General features: G+C 35.3%; 1 protein-coding gene and 1 long non-coding RNA gene across 7 annotated transcripts; both read right to left on the bottom strand.

The window, feature by feature from the left end:
* Positions 1 to 2,427: 2,427 nt before the first annotated feature.
* LOC141706102 (uncharacterized) lies at positions 2,428 to 4,641 on the bottom strand. Of its 6 annotated transcripts, XR_012568633.1 has the most exons (7): positions 4,446 to 4,641; positions 3,926 to 3,999; positions 3,763 to 3,833; positions 3,081 to 3,664; positions 2,856 to 2,894; positions 2,707 to 2,757; positions 2,428 to 2,604 (listed from the first exon to the last, which is right to left on the bottom strand). It is a non-coding gene; the product is annotated as an uncharacterized LOC141706102 (long non-coding RNA). The 6 variants fall into 6 exon arrangements; XR_012568632.1 differs by having other exon boundaries at positions 2,856 to 3,664; XR_012568630.1 differs by having other exon boundaries at positions 2,707 to 2,894.
* Positions 4,642 to 7,683: 3,042 nt separating this feature from the next.
* LOC141694472 (uncharacterized) lies at positions 7,684 to 9,406 on the bottom strand. The gene is made up of 4 exons (XM_074499221.1): positions 8,633 to 9,406; positions 8,473 to 8,558; positions 8,056 to 8,181; positions 7,684 to 7,837 (listed from the first exon to the last, which is right to left on the bottom strand). The coding sequence occupies exons 1-4, from the start codon at positions 9,404 to 9,406 to the stop codon at positions 7,684 to 7,686; spliced, it is 1,140 nt and encodes a 379-aa protein (XP_074355322.1).
* Between the last annotated feature and the right edge of the window lie 2,582 nt (positions 9,407 to 11,988).

Below are 11,988 nucleotides of genomic sequence, written 5' to 3'. Positions count from 1 at the left end.
AACCGGGCTTTTTATAAAACACCTTATACGAAAATAACGTAAAAAATATCCCGTCTCTCGAGAATACGGGTTTTATTGATTACCGAATAGCTATCGTATCGAAAATCTTGCGCCGGGCCGCACACGGGTCAAACTGTAATCCGGATTGAAAAAGTCAAAACACGGAAAATGTCCGGAATTACCAGATTAGGTTAGGAAGGAGTTTTCGGAAGAGTTTCGGGTTGTAAAAACGTAAAAACAGTTGAAGTCGGACGATTCCCGGCTTTATAAAATAATTTTGGTAATTACCCAGAAAATAATTAATAATTCATAAATCAATATAAAATCATCTAACAGTCCAAAAATTACCAGAAAAATATCACAATTATCTATGTTTTATTCTGGACATATAAAAATTCAAATACTCGAATAATATCACATCTAAACACCCAAACATCAATTCACTTATCAGATAATTCACCAAAATTCACATAAAATCACATAAATAATTCCAAATAATAATAATAATAATAATTGAAAATATGGGATATTACATTACTTGTAGTAAGCAAGCCGATTCCTGCCATTTCGGTTCATTGTGATAGCCGTACAACTATCGACAAAGTCAGAAGTGTAAAGTATAATGCTAAAACAAAGAGACACATCCAAGTTAGACTAAAGTCTATAAGGGGTCTTGTGTCTGATAGGATTATTGCTATAGAGTTCATAGGAACTCAGGATAATATAGTTGATCCGCTGACTAAAGGGATTGAGCATGCTATAGTCCTTAAGTCGAGGTTGGGGATGGGACTGGTAACCCATCATAATTCATCAACAGCGGGAACCCAATACACCTGAGAGGAGATCCCCCGAAGTGTATTCAATGTGGTAATAACAAGTTATAAGGATGAATTGGTAGTACCTCTACCATATACATTTAGATACTTATGTATCTGAGTCTATTCCCTATAAACCTTAAGTGGTACTTGAACTGCTAGTTATCAAGAGTTATTTGAACTCTGAATGGGGTCAAGTCGTTTGACGAGATGATAGCAGTACATCTCTGGAGATGCTCAGCTAAGCGAATGTAATTGTGTGGTCGCGATTAGAGGAAAGGGTTATTTCTCGAAACATTCGACGAACAGGATCGAGACATGACCATTAACGTCTCAAAGCCGTAGATTGGCACCATAGCCTTTGACTTGTCATCGTCTATGGAGTGTGGTTACACCCGACGGATAAAGATTCAAAGTGAAACATTCCATCTGTATCTGGTAGCCATCGAAGTAGAGGACTTAGGAGGGTTCAAACCCGGGAGGGTACCGACTCTGAAAAGCAAGTCATGATAAAATCTGGTATGCAATTTAATTATGGATTTGTGGGGGATTGTTAGAAAATGGAAAGTTTGAGGCATATTATATATATGTTCTTGATATGATTTCCGAAAACTAACACTTGGAGGTTGTTCCTTGATATGAGGACTTAAACTTTCATATTTGGATCTAAGATATTTTATTAGTGGAATCCATGAATATATTGAGACAAAGTTGCTTGTTTGGAATGGGTTATGGGGATTTTGTCCCACATTAGTATTGTAAAAGAAAGATATTGAGTTTATATAGCATCATGTGTTATTGTTGTTTACAACTACTAGTATAAGTGGAATGCTTGTGTGGCCTAGTGCTAGTGGGAACTCTTATAATTTTCTTTTCTATTACAAGTTTAATTATTTATATTGATTATTTAATTATTAATATAAAATATATTGAGTAAGGATTATTTTAATCATACTCTGAATATTTTTTGTAATATTAATATTAATTAATCAGGATATAATATAAATAATAAGGAAAACTCATTTTGTTTACTTTTTCTGTTTTGTTACTTGGTGTACTACATCGAGTAAAATAGAAGAAGAGCAACTTGAGATGCCTATATATTGAGAGATATACTTGATATTAAAATGACACAAGTCTCGGTACCTACCTCGCAAACATATATGAGTTGCATAGGTTTTTGGGCAAACTGAGGTGCGAGTCGCCGTTGATCATTGCTGGTTCTGTGGCTAGATTGATCTGTTATTATTTTATCCTGAAAGCGATATTGCTGCATTCCATCACAACTTAAGTGGGGGTAATAATCTCTTCAAGAACAGTCAAGTCCTCTTGAAGGGTTTGGCGACTCAGCTGTTGTGTTCTTTTTCTTATCAGAGTCTTGGAAAGCGATAAGAGATAAGTTTCTTTACTTTCTTTGTCAATTACAGTCTCTGATTATAGTTTGTTATTACCTTCGTGTTTTTTTGTTTCGTTAGTTGGTTATTTTCCTTGTTCTTATTATTATATATATAACTACCCATTGTTGCTGTATAGTTAGAATTATACCCAAGAACTACTGGAGTGAAGTTGGGGAAAGGCGAGCTGTTCGATAATATACTTTACCAGTCACATTGGTATTACTAGCAACCAAATTGGATCCGTCATTATACATGAAAACACCTGTACTGCTATAAGCCCACCGATCTGTACGATGAAAATATGATTCCCCTTCTGTTAGGAAGTCTTCTTCATACTACACACCCCCTGCCTCTATTTTGGGTCCTCCGCAGTTAATTAAATAGTTAATAATCTGAAATATTAAAAAATAGTTCCATGACTTTAAAAGTTAACTTCGAGTTAGTAGGTACTCTAGCACCAGATAGGCCGAGAACTATTCATCTATATTACTTACAGTAGGTTGTCCCGGGGCAAGGGAGGTCTTTCTTCAAGCAACCACAAAGTTCTGAAATTGATAGACAAAACATTAGTTGTCCTACTGCTGTCTGCTGATGAAGCTTTGCATTGCAAGATTAATTGGTGTGAGGTAAGTAGGAAAGTTACGCATTGCTGGTTGAAGATGAATGGCTAGCAACTAAATTTCTGCAAAACATGATTATTGTCATTAATTTAAATGGTCAAAAAACAAATAATAGAATTCTAACGTGAATAAGCTTACACTCTAAATTACAGTGCCACGTCCATTTCTGAAATAGAACTAGACAAGTACAAACTATCACAAAATAATGGAGACATGGTAGCAACAACAATACTACAAAGCATACTGACAATTATTTTTTCTGTCAGAAATCCAGCTTGGTATCACCCCGCTTAATAAGTTACTATTCAGATACCTATATCCAAAGACGCTAGTCACTAATTGAGTATAATAGAGATATATTTAAGTAAAACATAAACTTTCAGGAGAATAAACATGTGGAAGCTAAAAGAAAATACTGGAACGAGTTTAATGTATTCAAAAAAAAAATTGTTAATGCTTTCATGAGAGTTATAGATATCTATTTTTAGCTATGCACAAAAAGTTCAGACTAAACTCCAGAGGCTGAATTGAATCCGGTATTTGTCCAAATAGCCTATTAAAGCTCAAATCTCTGCAAAGAAACAGAATCTTAAATGACCCTAACAAAGTAGGAACGATCATCAATATAATATTGGTGGAGCACTTTCAAAATATTATCCACTTAATAAATTACTTCAGCTCAGAACATTTCTAATTTCCCTGAGACTAATAATAGTAACTGACACTGATATGAAAGAATAGTTCTAAAGGTCCAATTTACAGGGTATTTAAACTTCTCATCTCAGCGATATATGCTGGAATTGAATCTTTAATTAAGCAATTCCTCAGTATCCTGCATGAAAAAATAGGAAACGGATTTTTTGTCAGCAGAACAACCACTAATATAGATAATGCATTTGTACACATAATTAATTTCCTTGATCAACTCACAAGTATTTCATATCTGTCATATCTCGCAAGTTGGGAAACTTAAAATAGATCCCCTTAAATCAGATATCCTCCTGCAGATAAGAATCCCAGCAAATGATTTCATACATTCAGATTCCCACACAAGTTTACTCAAACTTAATTGACTGATTCGGATTGTGCTTACAACTCCTGTAGGCTTCTTAAAAGGGAGAAATACTGGAAGGAATAGGACCGGTCACAGACGTACCTTGAAGATTCCTGCAACGAATTAATGGGGCTTACTCAAATGGTAATAGATGTCTACATGTAGTGGACTATGTTAAAAAAATATGCAGGGAAAACTTTAGCATAAACATTGCATGAATGAAAAATTATAGGAAAATGTACAATATCGTCAATTTAGTCCAATTTCTAATAAAATCAATTATTGTTCCAGACAATCTACTCCCACCTATCCTACTGTAATGACTAATGAACATATACTATTTAGACACTGTTGACCATTTATTTATAACAAACAATATTAACCATGGCTTACAAATCTGATAGTTTCTTTAGAGCACGACTCAGGTAAGGTTCCAATAAAGTTATTAGAAGAAAGCAGGCTGCATAAAAGTAAGAATGAAACATATACAAGAGATATGAGCTTAGAATACAGTAAGCTCAAATAAAACTATAACCAGGAAAGAAAAAAAGCAATATACTTATAACAAAACTGGATACTTTAGGTGATGTTGGACAGAGAATAAGTGTCCAACTCCGTGTTCAACTCCAAACAACTTGCAGCATTCATTTTGCCAGTATTTTTAATCATTTCTTTCACTAGACAAAATTCCTCCTGTTAAAGTGTTACATAATTTTCTTGTCATCTAACACTTTGTATATCTAAGCTTTTGAGAACATAACACATTTTCTCTATCTGAAAGCAGTGTTAAGTATGTTAAGTATTATAAGGTATCAATCAACTTCTGATGGTAAGGTTCTATTGAAGAAACGGCTGCATTATCTGTCTGAACTACTTTTTTATTTTGTCATTCTCCATTTATGTTACCTTGTCATTTCTCTACTTAGTACTCTGTCTGTTCCTAAAAATATTTCTTATTTATGTTACGCACGTTTGCCAATGCATATTTTTTATTATTAATATCTTTAATTTCGTATTAGTATTAAATATAAAACTTTCATGATATTAAAATACTCATAAATACGAATCAAACAAAATCATTTATGACTATGTTTGATCTTATAGATTAGACGTAAATTAATAGTCAATCGTTTATCATAAACAGTACAAAAAATCAAAATAGGAATAATATTCTAGGACGGAGGGAGTAGCAATCAAGAACAGTGGTGGTAGTATGTCCAGTTGTTAGGGACCACTGTTAGTTATTATAGAATTATATCCTTGGATAAGGTCTAGGCTTGTTGGTACTATATACAGCTACAACCTCTATTATTTTGATCAAAACTATTAATCATTGGGTTAAATATCAAGTAGATCACTCATTGGGGCCAAATATTTCAAGTAGGTCACCGACTGCAAATGTGACTCGATATAATCACCGATTAACTCTAATTGAGCATTTCGTCAGAGTCAACAGAAATTAGTAACGGTCAACTGTGTGACATGGATATGCAGCCACTGAGTGGATGACCTGGTGCTTACGTGGTTGTGCAACGGCTCTAATATCATGGGTCTATATATACAAACTAAAATCAGACCTTAGAGAACTAGGGTTCTTAACTAAAGATTATTGAATCTTTCCAATCCCATTTTATTCATCTAATTCGTTCTAGGACAAACTTCAATTCAACCTTAAGTTCAAAAGGCCTATGGCGTCAAGCTCCGCAAGGTCGTCCCAAATTTCGACGAATGAGCAACTTTGTTATTGCGGAAAAAGGGTCAAGATGTATACATCTTGGTCACTCAACAATCCCGGGAGAAGATTCTACACATGTTGCCAACCCCAAGTAAGCCTTTTTATTGAAATATTTCTGCAGTTAAGTTGGATTTTTGGAACTTCATAATTTTTTAAAAATTGCAGGGTAGATGCAACAATTTTCGATGGTACGATCCTCAAACTTTAGGCAGGCACGGTGATGTTATCACCCACTTGAATAACAGAAGAATTTTTCAAGATGAAAAAATGGCACTTCTTGAAGAACAGATAGCAATGCTTGAGGAGAAACTTGCAAGTAGTGAATAAAAGAAGAGAGCTTTGGAGAAGAAAAATGGTTATTATAGGAAGATCTACTTCATTGTGATAGTTCTGTTAGTGATTTTAGCGAAGTTGATGTAGTGTATCTGTGTTATTGTTAGTGGGTTAGGAAATTTGATGTAATGTATCTTGTTTTAACTAAATTCTGTTCTCACTGCTTGTTTTTGAAGATATGTAGTATATTAATGTTTTAACAATTATGTTAGTGTTTGTGATTGTGATAGTTCTGTTAATGTTATTGATCATAAGAAAAACTGTTGGCATAAATAATAGAAAGATAATTTCATAAACACAATATAAAGAGTCATTACATTGATCATAGTTGAACATTATAACTTCTTATCAAGTTCCCAAAGGTTCATCCAATTCTTCCCAAAATACATAGCCAAAAGATTATAGCAAATTATCAAGTTTCGAAAAGGATCATTCTTCGCAAAAAATTAACACCTAGTCTAGGTGTTAATTATACCAACTGGAGTCTAGGTTAACTGATAATGCTTAAATGAAAGCAAACTAAATTAGTCATCATCTAGGTTAACTGGAGTCTCTGCTGTATTCTTGAACTTGGTGTTCCACTGTAGTCTGGTGCTCCTCCTAACTGCTGGTGGACCTTCTTCTTCATACTCATCTTCACTCTCAGGCTCAACATCAGTTTTCTCTTCCTCTGCATCTGTAACTTGGTCCTTAGCGGTGCTTGACTGTGATTTCTGGATTGGTGGAGTGTCTGCGGATGGAGTCCCAGTAGGTTCATGATTGGCCTTAGTCAAACCAGGTGTTGGCATGAAAAGTTTGCCAAAACCCAGGCCAATTAGCTTTTCTTTGAAGTTGGGAATTGGTTCTACATTCATCCAATGTGGCTTATATCCCACTTCATCATTCTCATTCTCAAAATACAAAGTTTTCTTACCAGAAAGAGATTTTGTCTTCTCTTTTTCATTATTTGCACCAGACTGCTCACACTCAGCTCCAAATTTGTCAATTTTTTTCTTGTTCAATTTTTGCATCCAAAAAGGTCTTTCTTTTCTCTTGCTGTGGAACAGTTTCTCCTTCCCCTTCTTACTTGCATCTACATCAACAACTGCAGATTGTTGAGTTCCAACTTGGCTATCTGGTTCTCTAATCACAATACCTGGCATGCTCTTCCTTCTGACAGGTAACTTGGTACTTTTCTCCTTTCCAGCTTTGTCATACTTCTCAGTTATCACACTCCCCCCTGCTCATGAACAACTTCAATTTTAGTTTGCACTTGCAACTCAGGATACTTGGGTTTTTTATGCCCAGCCTGCCTACAGTGAGAGCAATGCATCTTTTTACCAGATGTCATTTTCTGGAGCCCTTGTACAGCATCTTTGGACTTGCTCCTGTTGGAACTAGCATCTTCCCATGCCTCCCTTCTTCTGAGTTTTTTAGGCCTGCCTCTTAATTTATTTGGCATGTCAGGTGGTAGCATAGGAGCCTTATCTGTTACTTTCCAGAAATCTTCTCCTCTAAGAGCAGCCAAAGGAAAACTGTAGGCCTTCATATACATCTCCTTTGAGTAGTATTGTGACACATAAGATGTTGGTTGATGTCTCCTATCATGTATAGCAGCCACAACATGTGGGCATGGTATTCCTGTCAGCTCCCATGCCCTGCAGTCACATGTTTTCTCTTCTAAATTCACAGTAACTGATCGTGTACCTTGCCTAACCATGTATTTTGTGTCTCCATCCCAAGTTGCTTGCTATTTTCTAGATGCATTAATAGCTGCATCAAGCTTATACTTTATCCCGGGGCATATGGGAAGATCCCTGTAAGCCATTGAATCCCTATTAATCCTTATTCTCCTCATGATTTTGAAGTGTATTTCTTGAATCATATTCAGGAGTGGCATGTACCTACACAACAACACATCAAACTCAATTAAATGTTGAATACATTCTTACAACAACACATCAAACTCAATTAAATGTTGAATAAACAATTGAATATGTTGCAAGTATATTACCTTTCATTAATTATCTAGTTATTGAAATACTCATACATGTTGTTCTCGACATTATCTGCAAATGAATGTCTGTCGAAAAATGCCTTAGACTAACTCTTTGGTTCCAACCTGCTCAACTCATCATAAGCATTTTTTGAAACTCTCTGTAAAAGCTTCATTGCCTTGTGATACAGAGCTGGATAAGTGGCACAAGCAGCAGTCCAGAAGCAATGCTTTACAGTGCCTTGAGGAAACCTAGATATAAATGCAAAAACATAAATGTAAAAATAAAAATGCAAAATATAAATGTAAACAAAAAAATGCAAAATATAAATATAAAAACATAAATGCAAAATATAAATGCAAAATATAAATGCAAAAACATAAATGTAAAAATAAAAATGCAAAATATAAATGCAAAAATATAAATGCAAAAACATAAATGTAAAAATATAAATGCAAAATATAAATGCAAAATATAAATGTAAAGAAAAAAATGCAAAATATAAATGCAAAAATATAAATGCAAAAACACAGTTTTTTTACCTCTTCTTGAAATTGTTATACAAATGCCTTGTGCACAACCTGTGCTCAGCCCTTGGCAATAACTCTTTCATAGCAGCTACCAAAACCTAAAAATAATCAAATAAACATGCTTTACAGCTGTCAATGTAATGACAATGTAAGTACAAGGGAAGATTGTTACCTTCTGTTGATCACTGATGAATGTGAAGGCATGACCATTCCCTAGTGATAGATCATCTTTTAAGAGCTGAAGGAACCATCTCCAGCTGTCTGTGCTCTCAGTCTCCACCACAGCAATTGCAACTGGATACATGTTGTTGTTAGCATCCCTACCAACAGCGCTGAGTAGCTGACCACCACACACATTTTTCAGAAAACATCCATCTATACCCAGTATTGGTTTGCATCCTAACTTCCAACCTTGTTTCAAAGCTTCATAGCAAATGTATATCCTCTTAAATGTGTTCACACTGTCATTTGTCACCATGTTAGTCATTATCTTACATGTGTTCTTTGGGTTATTTTTGATCAACTCAAAACCAAAATCCCAAACCCTTGAGTAGTGACACTTCATACTTTCTAAAACTCCAGCAAGAGTAGCCTGTCTTACCCTAGAACACTTGATTCTAGGTACATCAATTTCCAACTCCTGCCTAATGGTTTCTTGCATCTCCTTCACCTTCCACTGTGGGTTTTTTCTGATTTTTTCACCATACATCTCTGTTAAGTATTTCACAGATACAAGCCTATTGTGGTATGGTTTGGTGCATAGATGATCAGGCTGACATGTTTTAATTTGGACAGCCTCACCCCCTTCCAATCTACTGCACCACAAATAAAATGTGCACCATTTTTCACATCCAACCCGTGCTCTTTTAGCATCATTTGTGATGAAATGCAGGGCTCTCCTTTCAGATATTCCATAATCTCTAACAGCTTTTATGAACTCAGCCATGGAGGAAAATTTAAGCCCAACTTCAAACTTAAACCTACCCAACTTTTCAGGATTATAAACTGCTGGTTTCTTCTTCCTTTTATTACCAGGAGGAATTGCAACATACCCCTTCTTAATGTTTTCATCTTCACTGGAAGAATCCTCACCTCAACTCATCACTAACATAGTCACTCTCATCATACTCACTCTCATCACTAGCATCGGGGTTTTGTTGTCTAAGTTGCCTAGAAGCTACAAGCTCTTCATCAGATTCTCCCTCTTTAGGGTCATAGTTAGGGTCACTATTATTACCATCACTAGACCAGTCATCACCAACATTAAGATCATTATTAAACACTTCATCAATATCAAACCCTACGCCAAGTCCACTAAACTCATCATATTTCTCTACCAAATCAGTACACTGCCCTGTTTTCTTATGATCCACAAATATATGTAACTTTTTAAACGGCAAGGACACCTCAATCAAATCCCTAAATAACTGATCATCATATAACACTCTAATACTATTATTAAAGGTATGACCATCACATTGAAAATAAAGCATATCACTCTTACTATACTCAAATTTCAGAGGATAATCATCCATTTCAAGAATCGAAAATTTGTCCGTGTCAATATCTTCGATGATATTTATCCTTCCCCCAACATAATCAGCATTACCTCTAAAAGATTCAGGACTAAATATCCTATGATGGTGTAAGTAAATAGAAACCCTCGTAGATATTTCTGAAAAACAAAGTAAATATAGAATGAATTAAAATAATTTCTTCAAGCAAACGAATCAAAGATAACAAGATCTATAAAAATTACATAATTTTTATAAAAATATGATCAAAAAACAAGAACTTATCATGCAAGACCTAAAACCCTAGGGATAAGTTCAAAACATACCTTAATAAGATTAAGATGATTCTCAGATGCTTGTTAGTGTGTAATCTTGAACAATACGGCCAAGAACGACTTCAATTCAACGATTCAAGGAGTGGGTAATTAGGGTTTGCAGTTTCCCCCTTTCATCTTCCCGCGCTGTCTTGTCGGTTATGTCTATAGTTTCTTTTTTTTGTTATATATTGCAGCACATTACATGTAACAGTTACAGTCAGCGCCACGGGGCAAGAAGACATCCACATGTCATACACTAACGGAACACTTAACGGTTCCCGTCGAAATTGACTATAAACCCGGTTGACTCTGACCGAATGCACAATTAGAGTTAATCGATGATTACATCGAGTCAGATTTACAGTCAGTGACCTACTTGAAATATTTGGCCCCAATGAGTGACCTACTTGATATTTAACCCATTAATCATTTGAATGAGATTTGTGTTTCAGTTCATTTCCTGGTTTCTTCTTTTCTTCATTATACTTTTCATAAAAGTATCGGGGTATCAAAGCTAGTAAGTGATTTGAATTAGGAAGCTCACCATTCACCAAAACAGAAAAATCAGCCTTTTTAAATATAGTCCATACTGAGGAGCTAATCATTTGACTCGCAAAGATGGCTATTACCGACAAATTTTCCTTCGCAGATATGCAAAACCCATTATCTATTCATCCATTTGATGGTCCGCTGTCAATTAGTGTGACTAAACTTCAGGGCGCTGCTGATAATCGTATATAGAAACGTTCCATGGAGATCCAGTTATCATCCAAGAGAAAGTTAAGGTTTGTTGAAGGAACTGAGGCAAGGAGCAAAATAGATAATACAGAAGATGTCCAATGGGACACTTGCAACAACATGGATTCACAACAATATTTGTTACACAATCAAGCAATCAATTTTGTTTGTAAACTCTGCACCAGAAATCTGGAAAATTTTGGAAAAATGATTCCATTTGAGCAATGGGTCAAGAAAATACAAGATCTGTAAAGATTTGTACAGCTCAAGACAAAATGGTAAAACACGGGTGGAGTATTATACATCATTGAGTGTTCTCTGGGAAGAGTTGGAGGCCATGAATGATTTGCCTTCACTCACCATCACATATGATGAAATAAAATCCCTTATGACTGTTATTCAAGTTCAGAAAGATGAGTCCACATTATTTCAGTTTCTCAATGGTCTCGATGACGTGTTTGGCCAACAAAGGAGCCAACTTTTGATGGTGTCCCCTTGCCAAGTGTGGAGATGGCATGTGCAATAACTCAACAAGAAGAATCTCAACACGATATTCTTCAAAATCGCTCAGGTAATGAAGATATCTCAGCCATGTTCAGTAAAGGAGTTTATGTCTCATCTGAAAAATTAATGGCTTGTAATGTTTGCAAAAAGGAAGGGCACACATCAAATACTTGTTGGTCGGTTGTTGGGTATCCTAAATGGTATTATAAAACTATGAGACCACTTGCAAGAGGAGGGGGACATACAAGAAGATGGAATGGACAAAGAATTTCAGGAACTCGGTCAGTAAATTCTGCACAAACAATAGGGGGGAGTATATGAGATGCATCAAACATGGTCATTTCTCATCAACAGTTTCAACAACTACTCTAGCTTATCCATGGAAATCATGTCTCTGTTGTGATGAACCAGAGCTAAGAAGAATTTGACATGCCATTCTCAGGTATGATTACATT

Source organism: Apium graveolens, chromosome 2 (genome assembly GCF_009905375.1).
Source record: "Apium graveolens cultivar Ventura chromosome 2, ASM990537v1, whole genome shotgun sequence".
NCBI lineage: Eukaryota > Viridiplantae > Streptophyta > Magnoliopsida > Apiales > Apiaceae > Apium > Apium graveolens.
The sequence above is the reverse complement of the archived record's forward strand: the minus strand, read 5'-3'. Positions and strand labels throughout refer to the sequence as shown.

Excerpts from the sequence above, each read along its gene's own strand:
- LOC141694472 (XM_074499221.1), bottom strand. The coding sequence starts at position 9,406 with ATGGCTGAGTTCATAAAAGCTGTTAGAGATTATGGAATATCTGAAAGG. Across the intron at positions 8,559-8,632 it reads TCATCAGTGATCAACAGAAG|GTTTTGGTAGCTGCTATGAA; the intron begins GTAACAATCTTC and ends GATTATTTTTAG. Across the intron at positions 8,182-8,472 it reads TATAACAATTTCAAGAAGAG|GTTTCCTCAAGGCACTGTAA; the intron begins GTAAAAAAACTG and ends ATTTATATCTAG.